At 44.3% G+C, this 21309-nt stretch overlaps 1 protein-coding gene across 2 annotated transcripts in view; it reads left to right on the forward strand.

Annotated features, from left to right (window-relative positions):
* The first annotated feature begins 2198 nt into the window (after nt 1–2198).
* LOC144508437 (protein TMEPAI-like) overlaps nt 2199–21309 on the forward strand; it is a 156063-nt gene continuing 136952 nt past the window's right edge. For both annotated transcript variants that reach the window (XM_078236349.1, XM_078236350.1), the window contains exon 1: nt 2199–2587. In XM_078236349.1, coding sequence (XP_078092475.1) covers nt 2485–2587 — 103 coding nt within the window. In that variant the 5' untranslated portion in view covers nt 2199–2484. The remainder of the gene's footprint in view (nt 2588–21309) is intronic.

Genomic DNA, 21309 nt, shown 5'->3' on the forward strand with positions numbered 1-21309 from the left:
TCAGCCTTAGTCTGGCAGGCACTGAGACTGGTGAAAATGAATGTCTCGCCTTCTTTGAGTGGTGTTAGAAAGCATCGCATCGGTGGGGCTTTGTAAGGGCTCCTGGCAATCGTCAAGGAAGAATGGTGAAATCCAGGGAAAGCTGCGACAAAAAAAGGTTCTAACGTTGCTGAGATGTGTGAGACTGGAATAGACCAGGTGCCTTAGGAATTGGCTGAACCGATTCATTTGTTTTGGGGAGGGGGGGTGGTGGTTGTTGTGTTTGCATTGGGAAGGGAGGGTTCATGTCTGTCTGCTTTTTTTGTGTGTTTTGTTTTCTAATCCACTCCCAGTTGCAGACACATACACACCAGGCATTAAGTCCAAGTGCAAATGCAGACAACAATCGCTGAGAAAAGCCACAGGCTTCCTTCAGCTGGTTGGCGGACAGCCCATCGACTGGACAAACCGTGACCAGCCAAGCAAAAAGAACAGACTAAACGCTCCACTCCACTCTCTTCTCCCCACCCCCCCTCCCCATCATCCTGGGGGGAAATCACCCACAAATAGAGAGAGGAGGAACATTTTCAAATTCGTCTATCACCAATTCCAGATGATTCACACCACACTTTCCCTGGGAACTGTAAGAGGATCTATCGCTAAAAAACATCGCGTTTATATAATGGGATTTGCATGCAGCTTGCGGGTAATAAGACTCTCGGATGTCGGCAGGGGGGCTACAGACTGGAAACTTCGCATCGTGCTTTGTTATTTGCACTGAAGCCTCTTTCGTGCTTTTTGCTACTTACATTAATCTTCATATTTCCTATGACAATATTCCTAAATTCCATCTTTAGGAACCGCAATCTGCAGTATCAGGAAGTGGGTGATTTTTCCAGACAAGGTGGGGAGGGAGAGTCCATTCGGTTTGTATCACTTTCGGGTCAAACTAAGGTTACGCTTTACAAGAGCAGATTGCCTTGTAAAGTCTGTCTGAACACACAGACGCTCCCCCCTCCCCCAACCCTTTTTTTGTTTGGATTCGTTACGAGGACTGAGGGATGTGTGTACATCAAGGGCAAGGGGGAAAAATGTAATCAAGGTTTCAGCATCCTGTTTCCTTTCGCCTGCCTTGCACATTGAAATCTCCAAGCCCCGAAATTGATCCAGTTTTAAGTTTTTTTTTAAAAAACCCGTTGACAACTTTTGAAAGTTAAGAAAGTGCTTTGTCCTTTTAAAGTCCTCCAAATGGCTCATATCACCAAGACAGAGATGGCAGTGTTCTGAGCCTATTTATTTTAGTTTCAGCAAACACTCAGGCTCTAGCAAGAGTTCAAACGCTTAGAACATTTCAAACTGTTGAGGACAAAAAAGACTATATTTTATGGAGCCGGGTTTGATTTTATTTGCAGGAGCATCCACGGAGAGACACTGAGCAAACGTTTCAACACAACTAAATCTCTCCACAGATGCTGCCAGCATTTTAGGCTTTTTTCCGATAGAATTTAGGTTTGGTATTACTTTATTTGAAGCTGGCTTTATCACGGTTTCCTTTCTGACTGATGAGTCAAGGGAGTATAAAATTCCGCACTGTCTTCGTAGCCCGCATTTTTTGAACGTGAAACACATTCAAGAGACTTTAGGTAAACTTTCAAGGTCTTTTTTTGCCCTCCTCTCATTTCCTGTGCTCACTTCACTCAATGCTGCTGACCCACGTGCGCGTCCCAGCCTAGCCCGCCCACCCTCTCTCATCGTCCAATCACATTGTGGGACACCGCTCCAACCGTATCTCTCTATTCGATGACGTTCACGTCAATAATCAAACCCAGTCCCGCCCACTCCAGCTGACCCGCCCACTGCCCGAGCCGCCATTGGTTAGCACCCAAAGCGGGGCGTGTCTAGTGGCCCCCAGTTGGCCGTCCCCCTCCGCGAGGCGGGGCGCCGCCAGCTTCCCATTGGTTACCGCCCCACGTCAATCAGCCAAGGCAGACCGAGGTGGGACAAGTTCGCCTGTGTCCTGGCTGGTGACGTCATAGAGGCGAACTCGAACTTCTGAAGTCCCGCCCCAAGCCGCTGTCACCTTGCTGATTGGTCGAGCAGGAGGGGGAAGGGCGTGAGGCAATTGGTGCAGTCGCCAGTCGATCAAGCCGGAGGCGGGGTTGCTTGGGTTGATTGGCAACTGCTGAGGTTTGGTTGTGGCGTGAGGGGCTGTGCTACTTGATTGTCTGAGTGTATCGAGTGAGAAGGGACACAAAGTAGCACTTGGTGTATCCAGAGCCGGCAGCGCAAGAAGAGGGAGAGCCCCGGGCCGGACTAACACTTATTCCCTGATTATGGTTGCTCACATCTAAGAGATAGCCAGCTCCCCGTCCCCTCTTCCAGCGGGGTTCAGCCAGCGGCACTCACAGCGGAGGCTCCTCTCCCACCCCGGGGCGCCTGGCTGTCTTTATTTAACTCCTGTTATTTATTTCCCCCTGCCCCCTTCCCTCCCTCCTCAAATATTAAATGTACAACTTGATGGGTCTGAACAGCACAGCCGCAACGAATCAGCCCAATGTCTCCTGCACATGCAACTGCAAGCGCTCTTTGTTCCAGAGTATGGAGATCAGTGAGTACTCTAAACATTTTATTTTAAAAAACTGTATCATCTTGTTACGGGAACGTTGCTGGTGATTAAAAATAAAGCTAGTGATTGTTGGCATCTACCAAATGAAAAGGGACTCCTTTCCCCTCAACAACGGGGTTGGTGGGGAGGGGGGTTGTCTGGCAGTGTTACTAATTAAGACGGCGTCTCCCGAGCTTTCAGACTGCTTGGAGTTTTCACTCCTGTCAGAGTTTGTACTGTGTGGGGTTTTTCTGCATTATATTGTGTTTTCGGTCTCTAGTTCGACTTTATTTTCCGCGTGTCTCCTTCACTTTTCGATGAGGGACGGCTTTGGAAATCTGCTCCCCTAGCCGCCAGCACCAACCCCCACCCCATCCCTCGGCCAAGTTCGAGGCCACACAACACAGAGAAAGGAGCCAAGACCCGGACTTTAGAGAGAGAGAGAGAAATGCGTCTGCTTTCCACCCCCACCGATCTCCTCTTCAGGACGCCGTCTCTTTTCCAGAAAGCTTTGGGCCACTTTCGTTTTCTTGAGAACAGTTCTGTTTTTATAGAACCGTTTAGTCAGCCCAACGGTTTGGCATTGACTCAGAGTCCAGAGGGTTGCTTGGTTTCGACAAGAATCTCGCTCCTTCCGCCCTCCCCCCTTCCCTCTCCTGATCTGTGAATTTTTTTTTCTACACTTGACTGGAGGTGTCCGTCCAGTCAGACCCACTGTATCCATCAAAATTATCCTTCCTGCAGTGTATTTAAAACACAATGTCACAATCTCTGGCGCTACTCATCATTCAAGAAAGAGAGAAGTTAAAAGAATTTGATTTATATATGTCTCAGCCCTTTCTTCACAGTACTGTATGAGTATAATTTCATATTTGGTGAAAGGGGTGAACCAGAGCTGATTCCACAGACTCTGAGAGCCCCTGCATCCTACAAAATACAAATTATATTGGATAAACTTTGAATTGCACTGTGACCAAACAGTGTTGGATTTTAGAATGGGCAGTCTTGTCCCCCTCAATTCAAAGTCTAACAATTTGGGGATTATTGGGAAAATTAAGGTCCTTTGAATTAAAATGCTCAGATGCATCATCCTTTTTTTGATATTTTAAATGAATTTTATCTAAAGCATCAGTAGAATATTTACGAAGCAAATTTTGCTCTTACTTCATATTTGTCTAGCATTTTGTCTAACTTTAGAAATGTTGTCTTTGCTTTGGAATGGAGGGGTGCTTTACTGAATCTGTCTGTGCTCTCCTCACTCTTGTCCGATGTTATAGAGTACTGCTTTCTGGGAAGTGATGCACCTAATCCTGTAGAAGTGGGTGCTAATTTTTCCAGACTCCAGTCACACTGCCAGCCTGTGTGGGTCAGCTGCTGGTTTTAAAAAAAAATACAGTTTGTATTTTCTACGACGTAAGGGGCTGAATATGGTTTGAGTAACCAGACATCCAGCAGGTTATATAGAGAAGGCTGGATTTTGGGGTGCAGCGTCTAGTGTGAGTAACTTGCTCAAAATCGCATTACTGTGGGATCAGTTTACTTGGTTCTCTTGAACAGTCACTGTCACACTGTACAGATCCCGATTCAGTCACATCGTTTTTCCCATCTGCCAGGATTTTTCAAATCAGGATCCAACTGTCAGTCTTCAGATGTTCCTGAGAGTTCTGGATTAAGATATCGTGTAATTTTTCCCCTCTTAAAATGTTGCATTCGGATACTTATCATGGACTAACTTGGTCTTTTAAAATTATCACTGACCATTTTCAAACATCTGTTAGTTGGTGCATGGTGTTGCCCTGAATCTGTGGATCTTATTCCTTTCTTGATTGTCTGTTAGTTATTGTGTTATTACTGTCCGCTTTTACAAGCTGCATATTTATATTGTGTATAAGATGCAAAGAGCTGGCGATAGTGAATACACTGTTACGTGCTCTGCAAATAACCCCATTTGTTGATTCTAGACATTGGCGGTAATATTTGGGTGCACTACCAACTTGCCTGCTGCGTTGGTCTAGCAGATTTTGTTTGCTCTATTAAATTTGGCATCTGAGTTGTGAAAGAGAGAAGCATGATTCTCTCTCTCTCTCAAGGATCTATCCATTGAAGTCTGGTTTTATAATTTGCCTTTGGTGCAAAAATATTATGCTTCCTTCCACCCTGCTGGCTTTCTGTGATCAAATACACCTTCAATTGCTCATGTTTTAGTGGAAATTGTGACTAACTGTGGCAGGTGAATCCTAAAGGATTTTTCAGATTCCGGTGAATAGTTTTTAATCTACTTAACTTGTGATCGATTGAAAGTATCTCCAGGTGCATTTGCGTATTCCTCGGGTAACAAATCCCTCTTTTATATTCACCGATTTGCTTTCAGATTAAGTAATTATCCCACATTTGGGGTATCTTTGTCCCTGTGAGAGGGGGTATAATTTTTATTAGATTTGTTCTGTTGTGCTATGGTTTCTGAATTTTTGTTTCGTTCGGTACTTGAGTCACCCACTTACAAGACAGTAATCATTTGCTTTTGCAAAAACTGGCCATTGTAGACAAGGAACTGTGAAAAATCAGCTTTGCAAAACTTTCCAAAATTTGGTTTAAAACTGAATGAATCCAAATTGTGCATAATTTATGGACAAAATTTGATGGTCCCATGTCTCCTCTACTGTGCCCTTTTAAGGACACTATTGAGACAGGTGAGCTATTTAGGTGGACTAGTATTCTATTGTTTCAATTGTTCTTCTGGTTAGAGCTGAAATTATCGTGAATCATGGATTCATTCTTGTACTCTTCCCTGGTAGTGTTGTACTGAGTGACAGAAGTTTATATGGCTAGTCTCAACATACTGTATCCTCAGCAATTGACAGGATTCACCCGACTGCACCCACCTTGCCAGTCAGCAGCAGACTGTCATGTTCTGGCAGCAAAGCTGATCGGAATCAGAACTTGGCAGAGGGCTGTGGAATACGATGTGACCCACTGGGTTGAGACCCTGTTTGGAAACGAGAGCTGTGCTGAGTCCCTCAAGTTCCTCTTTCCCTTCAGCCTCTGAATCAGTGATTCATTTCCAGGGTGTACAGTAGTAGCAGTATGACAGCGTTCCAGTACCTCACTGGGACTTGATGGTTTGAGTTGTAAGGAGAGGCTGGATAGACTGGGACTTTTTTCTCTGGAGCGCAGAAGGCTGAGGGTGATCTTGCAGAGGTCTATAAAATAATGAGGGGCATAGATCAGCTAGATAGTCAATATCTTTTCCCAAAGGTAGGGGAGTCTAAAATTAGGGGGCAGAGGTTTAAGGTGAGAGGGGAGAGATACAAAAGTGTCCAGAGAGGCAATTTTTTCACACACAGGGTGGTGAGTGTCTGGAACAAACTGCCAGAGGTAGTAGTAGAGGCGGGCACAATTTTGTCTTTTAAAAAGCATTTAGATAGTTACATGGGTAAGGTGGGTATAGAGGGATATGGGCCAAGTGTGGGCAATTGGGATTAGTTTAGGGGTTTTTAAAAAAAAAGGGCAGTATGGACAAATTGGGCCAAAGGGCCTGTTTCCATGCTGTAAACCTCTATGAATCTATGGTTCACTTAGTTGGCTATTCTGCATGTCTGATGATGGACCGTGAGTGTTGGCGTGCAGTCTGTCCACAGGGTCCATCACACTGAAGGTGACTCTGTCTGCATTTAAAATCCATACATGCACCTCCTAGCAAGGCTAGCTAGATAATAAGCAGGAGTAGGGACACTCACTGTTTTGTAAGCATGCTTGTATCTCCTTTATTCCACCACCCTAGCTCTCTCTCTCTCTCTCTCTCTCTCTCTCTCTCTCTCTCTCTCTCTCTCTCTCTCTCTTCCCCCCCCCCCCCCCCCCCCCCCCCAAATTATTACCCTGGGGATATGGGAATCAACCTAATCTCCACTCTAGCTTGTTTTGTAAAAAGATATCTTTTATTAACATTATTCCTAGGATATATTTGAAACTGGTCTCAAGAATTTGTTCAGTTTGGTGAGCTTTATTCCCACTTATTCAGTTGGGTAATAGTTAAGGTACATGTGTAGTTAGGGCGAGTTACCTGGTGTATGGTTGAGAATCAGTGTTGCAGTCCCAGCTTCAGTGGGATGCCTGTTTTAAGTATCTGGTGCTGTCAACGAATTACACAGTGCCAAAGGAAGGGGGACTGTTTGAACCGAATGTCTAATCAGTCCCACTCCTCCGGTCTTTCCCCCAAATTTTTGCTTTCATGTATACATTAAATTCCAAATTACTGTTGAACCTGTTTTTCAGACAGTGCATTCCACATTGTTGTTACTTGCTGCATTTAAAGAAAAAACCCTTTCCTCTAGTTCTTTTATCAGTTATCTTCAAACTGTGCTCTCTGGTTATCAAACCTCCTATCGGTGGAAACAGCTTCCCCTTATTTACACTTCAAGACTCCTCGTAATTTTGAGCAGAGGGAATGGGATTGAGGGGCAGAGACTGGAGAAGTCTGGAATGGCTGGGGGTCAGACAGGGAGAGGATAAAGATGGAAGTGGACAGAACAAATGGAAAAAGAGAGGGTGGAAGAGATTAGAGGATGAGGAAAGTTGGAGTCAAAGGAGATGGTGGTGGGTGGAACGAGCAGAGAGAACTGTGGAAATGGTCGGACAATTTGAGTTGCAAAATGAGACCAGTAGAAGCCATTCTGCTTTCCACCAATTTTTGGAAGAGCCGGCACTCGTTGCCAGTCATGTGCACAGTTCAGATGCTGTGATTTCTGTCTGTCACTATACCCTGGACTCCAGTTATGCCAAGATGTGTAGCATGCTGAAAGGCTACTTTTAGGCCAAGGATTGCAGATCGAACTTGATGCCCATCAGCAGTCAGTATGTGTTTCTGTCATGTCACGTCAACTCTGGTATTGAAACAGAGAGAAAGGGAAAAAGACTTGTATTTATTTAAATCTTATGCTAGCTCTAAAATATCCTAAAGGTTCTTGCATTATGTGAATTGCTGTAAGGTACAGTCATTCATGTTGTTTGGATGAATGTGGTAGCCATTTTTCTTTCACACAGCAAGATCCCACAAAAAACAAGATGAATGGCCTTTAAAGATTTTCTTAATTACATCTGGGATCTTTAATGTCCACTTGAACAAGAAAGATGGCACCTCTGACAGAACTGTGCTCCATCAGTGTTGTATTGAAGTTTCAATGTAGATTCTGTTTTCAACCAATGGCTTTATCATGTGCTGCGAGTGTGAAAATTACACACAGGTCATGTGTCACATATAGTGTGATCTTTAATCTGTACAGGTGCCATCAATCTTCTGACTTAAATGATGAGAGTGTGCATGAGTTAATAGTCCAATATTCTTTCTAGTATTTACCACTTTAGTCAGCACCCTCAAGTTAGATTATCTGATCATTTATTTAATGATATTTACTGGGAGCTGGTGAGATGGTTAGTGTGTGGTTAAAAATAATGCCAATGGCCCAGGTATGATTCCTGTTAAGATGAGGTAGAATTGGGGCCTGTCTGCTTGCACTATCGCTGAGGGTCGAAGGCAGTGGCACACCATCACTGAAGAACTGCCGAGAAAACAGCTGAGGGTGAAGCATCGGCAGATAATGAGCCAAGGAGCTGGCTTTGAGCAGAGCACATGCAACATGGCATGACCTTGCTTTCCACCAATTGCCAAAGTTGCCTATGTCACTATTTCAGAAGTCTCTCATTGGTTGTGAAGTGCTTTATGATGTGTTATCTGTGAAAATTGTTATTTAACATGTTCTGATAAGGTGTAATAAAAATAGAAAATGCTGGCAAATCTCAGCATCTATGGGGAGAGAATAGAGCCAACGTTTCGATTAGGATGGCACTTCAGAGTTTTGCTTTTATTCTGATGTGTGTTGTACTTTCTAGAAGAGGTGGCTATAACTTGGATATAGTACAGCTAGACGCAGAGAAAATCCATCTACTGTGTCATGATTGGGAAGGATACCCATTAGCACTAGTTTCTATTATTTTGAGGGACGTTGGAAGAGGCAGGAAAATGGAATTGAAGTTTATGATCCTGCTTGATCTTGTTAAATGGTAGAACAGGCTGTGTGTTCTACTCCTGTTGATTTTCTTATTGTTGTAGTTTAAGGAAATCTAGGGGCTTATGAGGCATCTGAACAATGTCCATTCAAACAGCAAGAAGCAACCAGCAGCATAGTTCTGGATTCTGCTCTTCCAAACTTGGGTTGTGTTTGGGTGGCGAAAATACATTTTAACTGCGTAAAAGTGGGATGAAAATCTGGTGGTCTCACCTGGCAGTGATATGTTGTGGGTGTGCTTTGAGATGGTGGATCAATATTGCTTAGCTGCCTGTATCCTAACGTGCATTCCTTTCGCCTATAATCTCTGTGCTCATTGAGCTACGTAGACTCCTGGTCCGGCAACACCTGAATTTGCAGTTCAGTTTTCAAATGTCTTGCCACTCCCTATTCGAAATATCTGCACTTCTCCAATTCTGGCCGCTCTTGCACATCCCTCACTGGTGGATGCGCATGCCTTCAGCTGCCTATGTCCTAAATATGCTTCATTGCCTAAACTTTGCCACCCCTCTACCTCCTTTCGAGTCACATTTTTCTGTCTGAGCTTCAGGCCATCTACTCTAATAAATCCTTATTGACAGTGTCAAGTTTTGTTTGACTTACACTGGTGAAGTGCCTTGAGATACTTTACGACATTAAATGTGCTACATAGATGGGAAGCGGTGGTGTAGTGGTATTGTCACTGCACTAGCAATCCAGAATGGACCAGGCTCTAGGGGCAGAGTGGCCTACTCTTGCTCCTAATTCATATGTTGACCCAGGGCAATGATCTGGAGTCAAAAACAGTAAATGCTGGAAAATCTCAGCAGGTCTGGCAGTTTCTGAGGAGAGAGAACAGATTAATGTTTTGAGTCTGGATAACTCTTCTCTGATGAAAAGTCATCCGGACATTCACTCCGTTCCTTTTCCACAGATGCTGTCAGACCTGCTGAAATTCTTCAGTGTTTTTGTTTCAGATTCCAGCATTAGCAGTAATTTGCTTTAATTTCAATGATCTATGCGTGGAGCCAGAGGAAATGGGCGAGGTACTAAATGAGTACTTTGAGTCAGTATTCATCAAAGAGGACTTGGTGGATGATGAATCTGGAAAAGGGTGTGTCAATAGTTTGAGTCATGTTGAGATCAAAAAGGAGGAGGAATTGGGGTTCTTGAGAAACATTAAGGTAGACAAGTACCCAGGACCTGATTGGATATACCCCAAAATACTGAGAGAGGCAAGGGAGGAAATTGCTGGGGCCTTGAGAGAAATCTTTGTATCATCACTGGCCACAGGGGAGGTCATGATGTGGAGATGCCGGCGTTGGACTGGGTTGAACACAGTAAGAGTTTTAACAACACCAGGTTAAAGTCCAACAGGTTTATTTGGTAGCAAATACCATAAGCTTTCGGAGCGCTGGTCCTTCGTCAGATGGAGTGGAAATGTGCTCTCAAACAGTGCACAGAGACACAAAATCAAGTCACAGAATACTGATTAGAATGCGAATCCCTACAGCCAGCCAGGTCTTAAAGATACAGACAATGTGGGTGGAGGGAGCATTAAGCACAGGTTAAAGAGATGTGTATTGTCTCCAGACAGGACAGCCTGCAAGTCCAGGAGGCAAGCTGTGGGGGTTACTGATAATGTGACATAAATCCAACATCCCGGTTTAGGCCGTCCTCATGTGTGCGGAACTTGGCTATCAATTTCTGCTCAGCGACTCTGCGCTGTCGTGAAGGCCGCCTTGGAGAACGCTTACCTGAAGATCCGAGGCTGAATGCCCGTGACTGCTGAAGTGCTCCCCCACAGGAAGAGAACAGTCTTGCCTGGTGATTGTTGAGCGGTGTTCATTCATCCGTTGTCGTAGCGTCTGCATGGTTTCCCCAATGTACCATGCCTCGGGACATCCTTTCCTGCAGCGTATCAGGTAGATAACGTTGGCCGAGCTGCAAGAGTAGGTACCGTGTACCTGGTAGATGGTGTTCTCGCGTGAGATGATGGCTTCCATGTCAATGATCCGGCACGTCTTGCTACGCTGCAGGAAAGGATGTCCCGAGGCATGTTACATTGGGGAAACCATGTTGACGCTACGACAACGGATGAATGAACACCGCTCAACAATCACCAGGCAAGACTGTTCTCTTCCTGTGGGGGAGCACTTCAGCAGTCATGGGCACTCAGCCTCGGATCTTCAGGTAAGCGTTCTCCAAGGCGGCCTTCACAACACAAAACAGCGCAGAGTCGCTGAGCAGAAACTGATAGCCAAGTTCCGCACACATGAGGATGGTCTAAACCGGGCTGTTGGATTTATGTCACATTGTCAGTAACCCCCATAGCTTGCCTCCTGGACTTGCAAGCTGTCCTGTCTGGAGACAATACACATCTCTTTAACCTGTGCTTAATGCTCCCTCCACTCACATTGTCTGTATCTTTAAGACCTGGCTACCTGTAGGGATTCGCATTCTAATCAGTATTCTGTAACTTGATTTTGTGTCTCTGTGCACTGTTTGAGAGCACATTTCCACTCCATCTGACGAAGGAGCAACGCTCCGAAAGCTTATGGTATTTGCTACCAAATAAACCTGTTGGACTTTAACCTGGTGTTGTTAAAACTCTTACTGTGTTCACAGGGGAGGTCCCAGAGGATTGGAGAAGAGCCAATGTTGTTCCTTTGTTTAAGAAGGATAGCAAGAATAATCCAGGTAATTACAGGCCGGTGAACCTTACACCAGTGGTAGTGAAATTATTTGAGACGATTCTTCAAGACAGGATTTACTCCCACTTGGAAATAAATGGATGTATTAGCGAGAGGCAACATGGTTTTGTGAAGGGGAGGTCATGTCTCATTAACTTGATCGAGTTTTTTGAGGAAGTGACGAAGATGAGTGATGAGGGTAGGGCAGTGGATGTTGTCTACATGGACTCAGTAAGGTCTTTGACAAGATCCCTCATAGCAGACTGGTGCAGAAGGTGAAGTCGCAATGGGATCAGAGGTGAGCTGGCAAGGTGGATACAGAACTGGCTCGGTCATAGAAGACAGAGGGTAGCAGTGGAAGGGTGTGATGCTGAATGGAGGGCTGTGACAAGTGGTGTTCCTCAGGAATTAGTGCTGGGACTGTTGCTATTTGTAATATATATAAATGATTTGGAGGAAAATGTAACTGGATTGATTAGTAAGTTTGCAGACGACACAAAGGTTGGTGGAATTGTGGATAGCAATGAGGACCATTGGAGGATACAGCAGGATATAGATCAGTTGGAGACTTGGGCGGAGAGATGGCAGATGGAGTTTAATCTGGACAAGTGTGAGGTAATGCATTTTGGAAGGTCTAATACAGATAGGGAATATACAATAAATGGCAGAACCCTTAAGAGTATTGATAGGCAGAGGGATCTGGGTGTACAGGTACACAGGTCACTGAAAGTGGCAACACGGGTGGAGAAGGTAGTCAAGAAGGTATACGGCATGCTTGCCTTCATTGGCCGGGCATTGAGTTTTAAAAATTGGCAAGTCATGTTGCAGTTTTATAGAACCTTAGGCCACACTTGGAATATAGTGTTCAATTCTGGTTGCCACACTACCAGAAAGATGTGAAGGCTTTGGAAAGGGTACAGAAAATATTTACCAGGATATTGCCTGGTATGGAGGGCATTAGCTATGAGGGGAGGTTGGAGAAACTTGGTTTGTTCTCACTGGAACGACAGAGGTTGAGGGGCAATCTGATAAAAGTCTACAAGATTGAGAGGCATGGACAGAGTGGATAGTCAGAAGCTTTTTCCCAGGGTGGAAGAGTCAACTTCTAAGGGGCATAGGCTTAAGTTGCGAGGGGCAAGGTTTAAAGGAAGTGTACAAGGCTAGTTTTTTACACAGAGGATGGTGGGTGTCTGGAACTCACTGCCGGGGGAGGTAGTGGAAGCAGATATGATGATGAGTTTTAAGGGGCATATGGACAAGTTCCTGAATAGGATGGGAATAGAGGGATATAGCCCCTGGAAAAGTAGTGGGTTTTAGTTCAGTCAGGCAGCACGGTTGGTGCAGGCTTGGAGGACCAAAGGGCCTGTTCCTGTGCTGTAATTTTCTTTGTTCTTTGTTCTTTCTTTGATCTGGGGACCCGGGTTCAAATCCCACCATGGCAGATGGTGAAGTTCAAATTCAATAAAATCTGGAATTAAAAGGCTAATGCGGACCATGAAATAATTGTCAATAAAATCCATCTTTCTTTAGGGAAGGAAATATGCCCTTTTTACCTGGTCTGGTCGATGTGTGACTCCAGATCCGCAGCAAAGTAGATGACTATTAATTGGTCTCTGAAATGGAGAGCAATTAGGGATGGGCAATAAATGCTGGCCCAGTCAGTGACACCTACATCCCATTAATTCATTTTTAAAAACAATTGTTGCTGTATAGCGTGGTACTAAGTTTATTGACATGTTTAGGATAGAGAACAGCAGAAGTGTCTCGTGCTGTGAATTACACTACAAGAGTTAGTGATTGAAATGGGGATTATGTCAATGTTTAAGAATAGGTTAAAAGACGGTTGAGAGACAGAGGAGGTTAGGAACAGAGTGCGCACATGGGATTAAGATGTTGCGCAAACTAGGCTAAAGAGACTGTTTCCACGTTACTCTTCATGTATAAAAAGTGATTCTTCTATCTATACCCAATCGGATAGGTAGGCTGATTAAAACACCTTGCTGATGTGGGATGTACGTGAAAGTAATTTTAAGCAATGTCTGACATTGATTGGAGCACCTCGCCTATTAGAGTTGTAGAGTGAGAGCCAGTGTTAGTAAAGTTGCCTTTTTCAAGAGCTACTTCAGCTGGGTTGTTTCCCTCTTTACAGATGCTGCCAGAACTGCTGAGCTTTTCTGGCATTTTCTGTTTTATTTCAGCTGGGTTGTTTGGGAAATCAGTTGATCTCAATGCTATCCCACTGTTGGAGGTAAGATATCGTACACAGTGGTAAAGCTGCTTATTGTTAATTGCAGCTTTAAAAAAGAATCTTTGGGATGTGGGTGTCACTGGCAAGGCAGCATTTATTGTCCATCTCTAATTGCCCTTGAGAAGCCTTGAACTGCTGCAGTCCATGTGTTGCTAGGTGTACCCATAGTGCTGTTAGGAAAGGAGTTCCAGGACTTTGACCCAGCGACAGTGAAAGAACGGTGATCTAGTTTTAAGTCAGGATGATGTGTGGCTTAGCAATGAACTAGTAGGTGGTGGTGGTGCTTCTATGTGCCTGATGCCCTTTTAATGGAAGATGCTTTCATTGTTTGTCAGTGGTGGTGGGGGTGCCAATCAAGTAACTGCTTTGTTCTGGATGGTGTTGAACTTCTTGAGTGTTGTTGAAGCTCCACTCATCCAGGTAGATGGAGAATATTCGATTACATTTCTGACTTGATAATAGATGGCAGATAGACTTGGAGTCGGGTGGCGAGCTATTCTCTGCAAAATTCTCAGCCTCTGTCTTGCTCTTGTAGCCACACTATATTTATGCGGCTAGTCCAGTTCTGGTAATTCCCAGGATGAAGATAGTGGGGATTCCGTGATGGTGATGCTATTGAATGTCATAGGGAAATGGTTAGATACTCTCTTTGGAGATACTCATTACATAGCATATGTATGGCAAGTAACACAAAGAGACAACTTAGCTGTCTTTTTGCACCCACTGACAATGACAGGACAGTATCATTGGCGTTATTTGAGGTGACCTGCTTTGGTGTTTCTGAAAGATCTGCAAAGTAAAATCCATGATTATATTTTGAAAAAACCCTAATATCAGTTTTGCAGAAAGTTAAACCCTGTGACTATGATGGTATTTTGGAAACTGGTGCTTGTACATTCATTGAACATGTTAAAACAATGGGTTTGTTTTGTAGGTGATAGCATGTTGAGTTTTTTTTTATTCCACATTCTTCAGGGGGACTAATGGTCTTGTGCCCCCCCCCCCCCCCCCCCCCCCAGCCCCATTCAACTGCTGCAATCATTGTCTCTTGGTGGTTTGGTTGATGATATCTGCACCTTTTAATTCACTTCCCTGCACTAATTGAGGGCTGAAGCTTTTACTTTATAAAAGCTGATGAGTCTGGAGGGAATCTGTGCAGTTAGGCCTCCTTAAAGGACTTGACCTCTCTGAACCACACAGCTCTTGGTTGCCTGAACAACTCTAGTGTGGGGGTTGAAAGAGGGATTACATTGATTTGCTGTGTCTGACATTGTGTACATCACGTCTGGTGCTCTTTGCCGCCAAACAGGTTTGTACTGCTTTTTGATAGCCGTTTGGTTGTTAGAGGCAGCTGCAAACTTCATTTGATCGGTGACCAATGCTTCAGTCTCTTACACCAGTATTACTCAATGCATTTACTGTTAGACATTGGCAAATTGGAGATCGAGATTTTGGTCAATTGCGTTTCTGATTTAGTAAGCTTAAAAGATGAGAAGCAGGCACATTTGCTGGACATGTGATCTCGAAACCCATATTCACACGGTGCTTGAAACCATGTGTGCCTTGGTAAAGATGAAAGAAGAGTGCATGTGTGTGTGGTTTTTAAAAAAAATTTAGTCCTTTACATCCTTGGTTACTGAATGGTAGCCAATGTTTATGAAGTAAATATACACACCTGAAATATATTTATCTGAATTGTGTGTAACTGAAATTGGTACAATGGGTAAAACAGCATCACCATTGTCACTCCTGTGGTTGGACATCTTGCACTATTTCTGCTGGAATTTCGATGAAGTGATAGACGTAGGTGTCTACATTTTGGACTGTGCCCACCTGAGATATGGAAAGAAACTTAACAGTAATCCCAGAAGCTTTCTGGAAGTTGTGCCCGAGAGTGCAGATTTGAGCTGTCTAACATTACTGATGGGTACAGAACTGTGACTGAAGATCATGGGTGAATCATGCAGAGGACACTTAATTTCTTTGGCAATGGTTTAGTAACCCTCTCTTCCCCACTCCCTGTCTCCTCCATAAATCCATTGTCTGCTTCTGTGCCTTATATTGGGAGCATATAGAAGTGTTACGTTGCTGCATTGCCTCTCCCTCTTGCTATAATCTTTCCCAGCCATCTGAGATCCCTGCACTCCTTCAATTCTGGCCTCTTGGACATGCCCAATTTCCATCACTCCATCATTGGGTCTTCAAATGCCTGGGTCCTAAGCTCTGGAATTCCTCACTAAATCACCACTTCTCTCCTCCTTTAGCACGCTGATTAAAACCTGTCTCTTAAGCCAGACCTTTGCTCATGTGTGCTGAATTTTGTCTGATAATACTCCTTCAGATGTTCTCACGATTGGTGTTACTAAATTTAAAGGTGCTATGTAGTTGCTGTAGTCTTATCGTTGTGAATTTTCTCCTCCCCCACCCCCCCCCCCCACCTCCTTAAGCTTAAATAATATTGATATCAATATGCTGCATAAATTCAGTACACCAGTCAGCCTCCACATTGTGGTAGAAAGAGTTAAAGCTGCTCATTGGAAATAAAATTTGGAGCTGTTGCCGAGAGTTATCCTGTCTGTGCAGGATGAGCTGTTGTGGCCCTAATTACACTGTCTGCAAGTGGCAGCACAATGTGCGGAAGACAGCTGGTTTCTTCCTTGGTCAGATTCTTCATGCCTCAGCTGATGCTTTTTGTATGGTAGTTGTAATTTGTTTTTTCTCGTGCATTCACCCTCGCTCAGTCTGTGTGGTGAGTGCGGTGCACGCAGTCTGGGCTTTAAGCAAGCTGCATAGTCTGTCTGGGAGAGTTCGGACAGCTGTCCTGTACACACTCATCTGGAGGTTTGAAATGGCGCAAATTGTAATATTACAAAATCAAACGGGTTGAAGATTTCAGCAGATAATGTCTCCTGTTCATAAATAATAGAAAAACATAGCAGAAGTAAGAACCATTCAATTATTTTTGCTTTGGTCAATCAATTTTCTCCCCGTTCCCCCATCCTCATCCCACGTATTAGCAAATTTGCTGATGACACCAAAGTCGGTGGTGTGGTAGACAGTGAGGAAGGGTGTCGTAGTTTGCAGGAAGACTTAGACAGGTTGCAAAGTTGGGCCGAGAGGTGGCGGATGGAGTTTAATGCGGAGAAGTGTGAGGTAATTCACTTTGGTAGGAATAACAGATGTGTTGAGTATAGGGCTAACGGGAGGACTTTGAATAGTGTGGAGGAGCAGAGGGATCTAGGTGTATGTGTGCATAGATCCCTGAAAGTTGGGAATCAAGTAGATAAGGTTGTTAAGAAGGCATATGGTGTCTTGGCGTTTATTGGTAGGGGGATTGAATTTAGGAGTCGTAGCGTTATGTTGCAACTGTACACAACTCTGGTGCGGCCGCACTTGGAGTACTGTGTGCAGTTCTGGTCCCCACATTACAGGAAGGATGTGGAGGCTTTGGAGAGGGTGCAGAGGAGGTTTACCAGGATGTTGCCTGGTATGGAGGGGAGATCCTATGAGGAGAGGCTGAGGGATTTGGGATTGTTTTCGCTGGAAAGGCGGCGGCTAAGAGGGGATCTTATTGAAACATATAAGATGATTAGAGGTTTAGATAGGGTGGATAGTGATAGCCTTTTTCCTCTGATGGAGAAATCCAGCACGAGGGGGCATGGCTTTAAATTGAGGGGGGGTAGTTATAGAACCGATGTCAGGGGTAGGTTCTTTACCCAGAGGGTGGTGAGGGATTGGAATGCCCTGCCAGCATCAGTAGTAAATGCGCCTAGTTTGGGGGCGTTTAAGAGATCCGTAGATAGGTTCATGGACGAAAAGAAATTGGTTTAGGTTGGAGGGTCACAGTTTTTTTTTTTTTTTTGTTTTTTTTTTAACTGGTCGGTGCAACATCGTGGGCCGAAGGGCCTGTTCTGCGCTGTAATGTTCTATGTTCTATTCTCAGAATTACTGTAAGTGCTAGCATAAGGGATGGCTCTTTTGGAGTTCATTTTGTTTATGTCTCCTTATCTTATTTTACTTTGGCTTCCTCCTATTGCTGTCTTATTTTCAGCCCCTAGAGCCTATTCTGACATTCAGTTAAATGACTGGTGATCTGTATTTAAACTCCATTACCTGCCTTGTTTCTGCTTCTCTATACATTTGCCAACAAAAATCTAAATCTAATCTAAACTTTTGCAGCCATGAGGGAGGTATTTTGCCACACAAGTGGGAGCAGAAATCTTTCCTCAAGAGTGGCTTAGCTGGTTAAGGTGCTCACTCGCCTCTGAATCACAAAAGTACAAAAATCGAGGCTCTCACACCCATGCAGCAGGAGTGCTGCACTGTCGGAGGTGCTGCCTTTCCGAAGAGACAAACCAAAGTCCCATCTGTCTGTTGGGTTGAACGCAAAAGATCCTATGGTGCTATTTTGAAGGAGAGCAGAAATCTGCCCAGTTTTTATCCCTCAATCAATACCATGAAGAGCAGGTTATCTGGTCATTATCATTATAGTTGTTCATTAGTGTTTGCTGAAGGCAAATTAGCTGCATGTTTTCTACATTACAACAGTAATTACATTTCAAAATGTACTTCATTAGCTATAAAGTGCTTTGCAATGTCCAGTGGTCATGGAAAGTGCTATATATAAGTCTTCATCCGGTGCAGTAGGGTTGGGAAGGGAGGAGGACCTCCTTGTAAGCGCACACCTGTGCTTGGCTGAGCTGCCATTTACAGGGGAAGGGGTCGCCTGCCCCTCTTCCTGTCTCTGTTTGGAGATGGGTATCCTTGGAGCACGTGGTATCCACCGGCAGGCACAATCAAGGCCTTCAGTGACTGCTGGGCACCGTGGGGGTTCGAGTGCATCTTTGATCCCAAAACAACATTTTGATTTAATTTTAAGTTTCCTTGAGATTGACAGTGCCCCTAAATTTTTAATTTCTTGATTAATCAATTGGATTTAACTCAGTAGAAATACAAGTCTTTTGTTTTGCTTGCGCTGAACCATGCACCTTCCCCCAGCTGAATGGTTACCTGTCACTTTTCCATCTCACATGGCCTGCAACTAAACCCTGAGATAGATGCAAGTTTGGGGAAGTCTTCAGCCTAGACAACTTCTCTGCTGAGAGGTGAGGGTACTTCTATCCATGTAAAACTGATGTAAAATCTATAGTCAATTTTGGAGCTTAGTTTGGGTCTATAGAAATCATAGAAACCCTACAGTACAGAAAGAGGCCATTCGGCCCATCAAGTCTGCACCGACTACAATCCCACCTAGGCCCTACCCCCATATCCCAACATAATTACCCACTAATCCTTCTAACCTACGCATCTCAGGACACTAAGGGCAATTTTTAGCATGGCCAATCAACCTAACCTGCACATCTTTGGACTGTGGGGGGAAACCGGAGCACCCGGAGGAAACCCACGCAGATGCGAGGAGAATGTGCAAACTCCACACAGACAGTGACCCAAGCCGGGAATCGAACCCAGGTCCCTGGAGCTGCGGAGCAGCAGTGCTAACCATAGCTTGTGTGACTCATTTTATTGGTGCCTGTGCTGCTGTTATCTTTTAATTTTAGGGTTCGTTTTCCAGACTGCAGCCTGACTAATGATTCATGTAAGATTAAGTTCAAGAAATATGTCTCAGCCAAATGCAGAATATGTTTTTCTGTTTTAGCCTTTCCCTATTTGCTCCTTGTGATGTGGATTTACTCAATTTATCTTATATAATGTTTAATTGTTCACCACATTTTTGGTTGTGTCCAGTGTGATCAAGCTGTGATGCACTCCATATCCTTTTTTATTTGAGCAGACAACTTAAAAAAAACTTGCAATTGTATAACATCTATTGCAACCTCAGGACATCCCAAGTTGTTTGACAACCAGTGAGGAAACTTCTGTAATGCCAACGCTATTGTAGTACAGGGAAACAGTAGATGACTGTGTACAGCAGGGTCCCACAAACACCAGCTAAAACCTTTTTACTGATGGCGGTTGAGAGATGCAACAGGGTGGATGCTGAGAGGATGATCCTCCTTGTGGGAGAGACCAGAGCTAGGAGACATTTTCAAAATAAGGGGTCTCCCACTAAGAGGATATTTTTTTAAGGGTCATTATTATGTTGAGTTCTCTCCCCAAGAGAGCAGTGGAGGCCGGGTTGTTGAATATTTTAAAGGCTGAATGAGTTAGATTGTGAGTCGTAGGGTTATTGGTGGTATACAGAATAGTAATGGTCACAATCAGATCTGCCATGATCTTATCAAACGGAGCAGGCTCAAGGGTCTGAATGGCTGCTGCTAATTTTTATGATCATCTGCATGTATTTATTTTGCAGGATCCTCTGGCAATCTCCTCTGTTTAGAATGTTCACCTGAGACAGCAGATTGGGCCTCCAATAATGTCAAATTTAATTCGGTACTGCCCAGATTTTATGGCTAAGTCTAATTGCTGTTTGTTGAATTTTGATGTGCACTAGTTGCCATGATTCCTACATTGCAACAGACTGCACTTCAAAACAAGCACCTCCTAATGCAGCAAAACCTGGACAATATCCAGACTTGGGCTGACAAGAGGCAAGTAACATTACCTGTCACAGTATATACCAGTGGTTCCCAAAGTGTGTGGCGTGCCACACTGGTGCGGCGAGAGAGGATGGTAAGTGTGGTGGGAAGATTCAAGGACAATCAAAGAAACATTTAAACATGGTTTAAACAAGCATTGTTTTATACTTTCTGGATGTCCCATGATCATATAAAGTAGTTGTGTTCTATGTTATGAATCAAGCACTGCTAGGAGTTGGGTTTTTTTTTGTTTTTGAATGTATTTCTTATCAATAAAAAATTCAGTGTGGTGCGAGCAAATTTTTATTCCGAAAGTGCGGCCCAGTGAAAAAAGTTTGGGAACCCACTGGTATATACTGTGGGTACAAGAGGAGGTCAAAGGCGTTCAATCCTGCGGAGAGTAACTCGACTCCTGACTCTCCAAAACCTGTCCACCATCGACAAGGCACAAGTCAGGAGTGTGATGGAATACTCAACACTTGCCTGGATGAGTGCAGCTTCAACAGCAATCAAGAAGCTTAACACCATCCAAGACAAAGTAGCCTGCTTGATTGGCAACCCATCCACAAACATTAACTCTCTTCACCACTGACGAACAGTGGCAGCCATGTATCCCACCTACATGATGCATTGCAGGAACTTGCCAAGGCTCCTTGGGCAAAAGCTTGCAAACCCATGATTGCTACCATCTAGAAGGATAAGAGCAGCAGATACATCCCCTCCAAGTCTCTCACCATCCTAACTTGGCACTATATCATTGTTCCATCACTGTCAGTGAGAGGGGAGAGATACAAAAGTGTCCAGAGGGGCAGCTCTTTTCAGAGGGTGGTGTCTGCAACGAGCTGCCAGAGGTAGTAGTAGAGGTGGGTACAATTTTGCCTTTTTAAAAACATTTAGACAGTTACATGGGTAAGATTGGTATAGAGGGACATGGGCAAAATGCAGGCAATTGGGACTAACTTGATGGCAAAAACTGGGCGGCATGGACAAGTTGGGCCGAAGGGCCTGTTTCCATGCTGCAAACGTCTATGACTCAACATCATGGAACCCCCTCCCTAACAGCTCAGTGGGCGTATGTATCTCTTGGGGACTGAAGGGGTTCAAGAAGGTGGCTCACCACCACCTTCAAGGGCAATTAGGGATGGGCAATAAATACTGATGTGGAGATGCCGGCGTTGGACTGGGGTAAACACAGTAAGAAGTT

This window comes from Mustelus asterias, chromosome 20, assembly GCF_964213995.1.
Source record: "Mustelus asterias chromosome 20, sMusAst1.hap1.1, whole genome shotgun sequence".
In the NCBI taxonomy this organism is placed as follows: domain Eukaryota; kingdom Metazoa; phylum Chordata; class Chondrichthyes; order Carcharhiniformes; family Triakidae; genus Mustelus; species Mustelus asterias.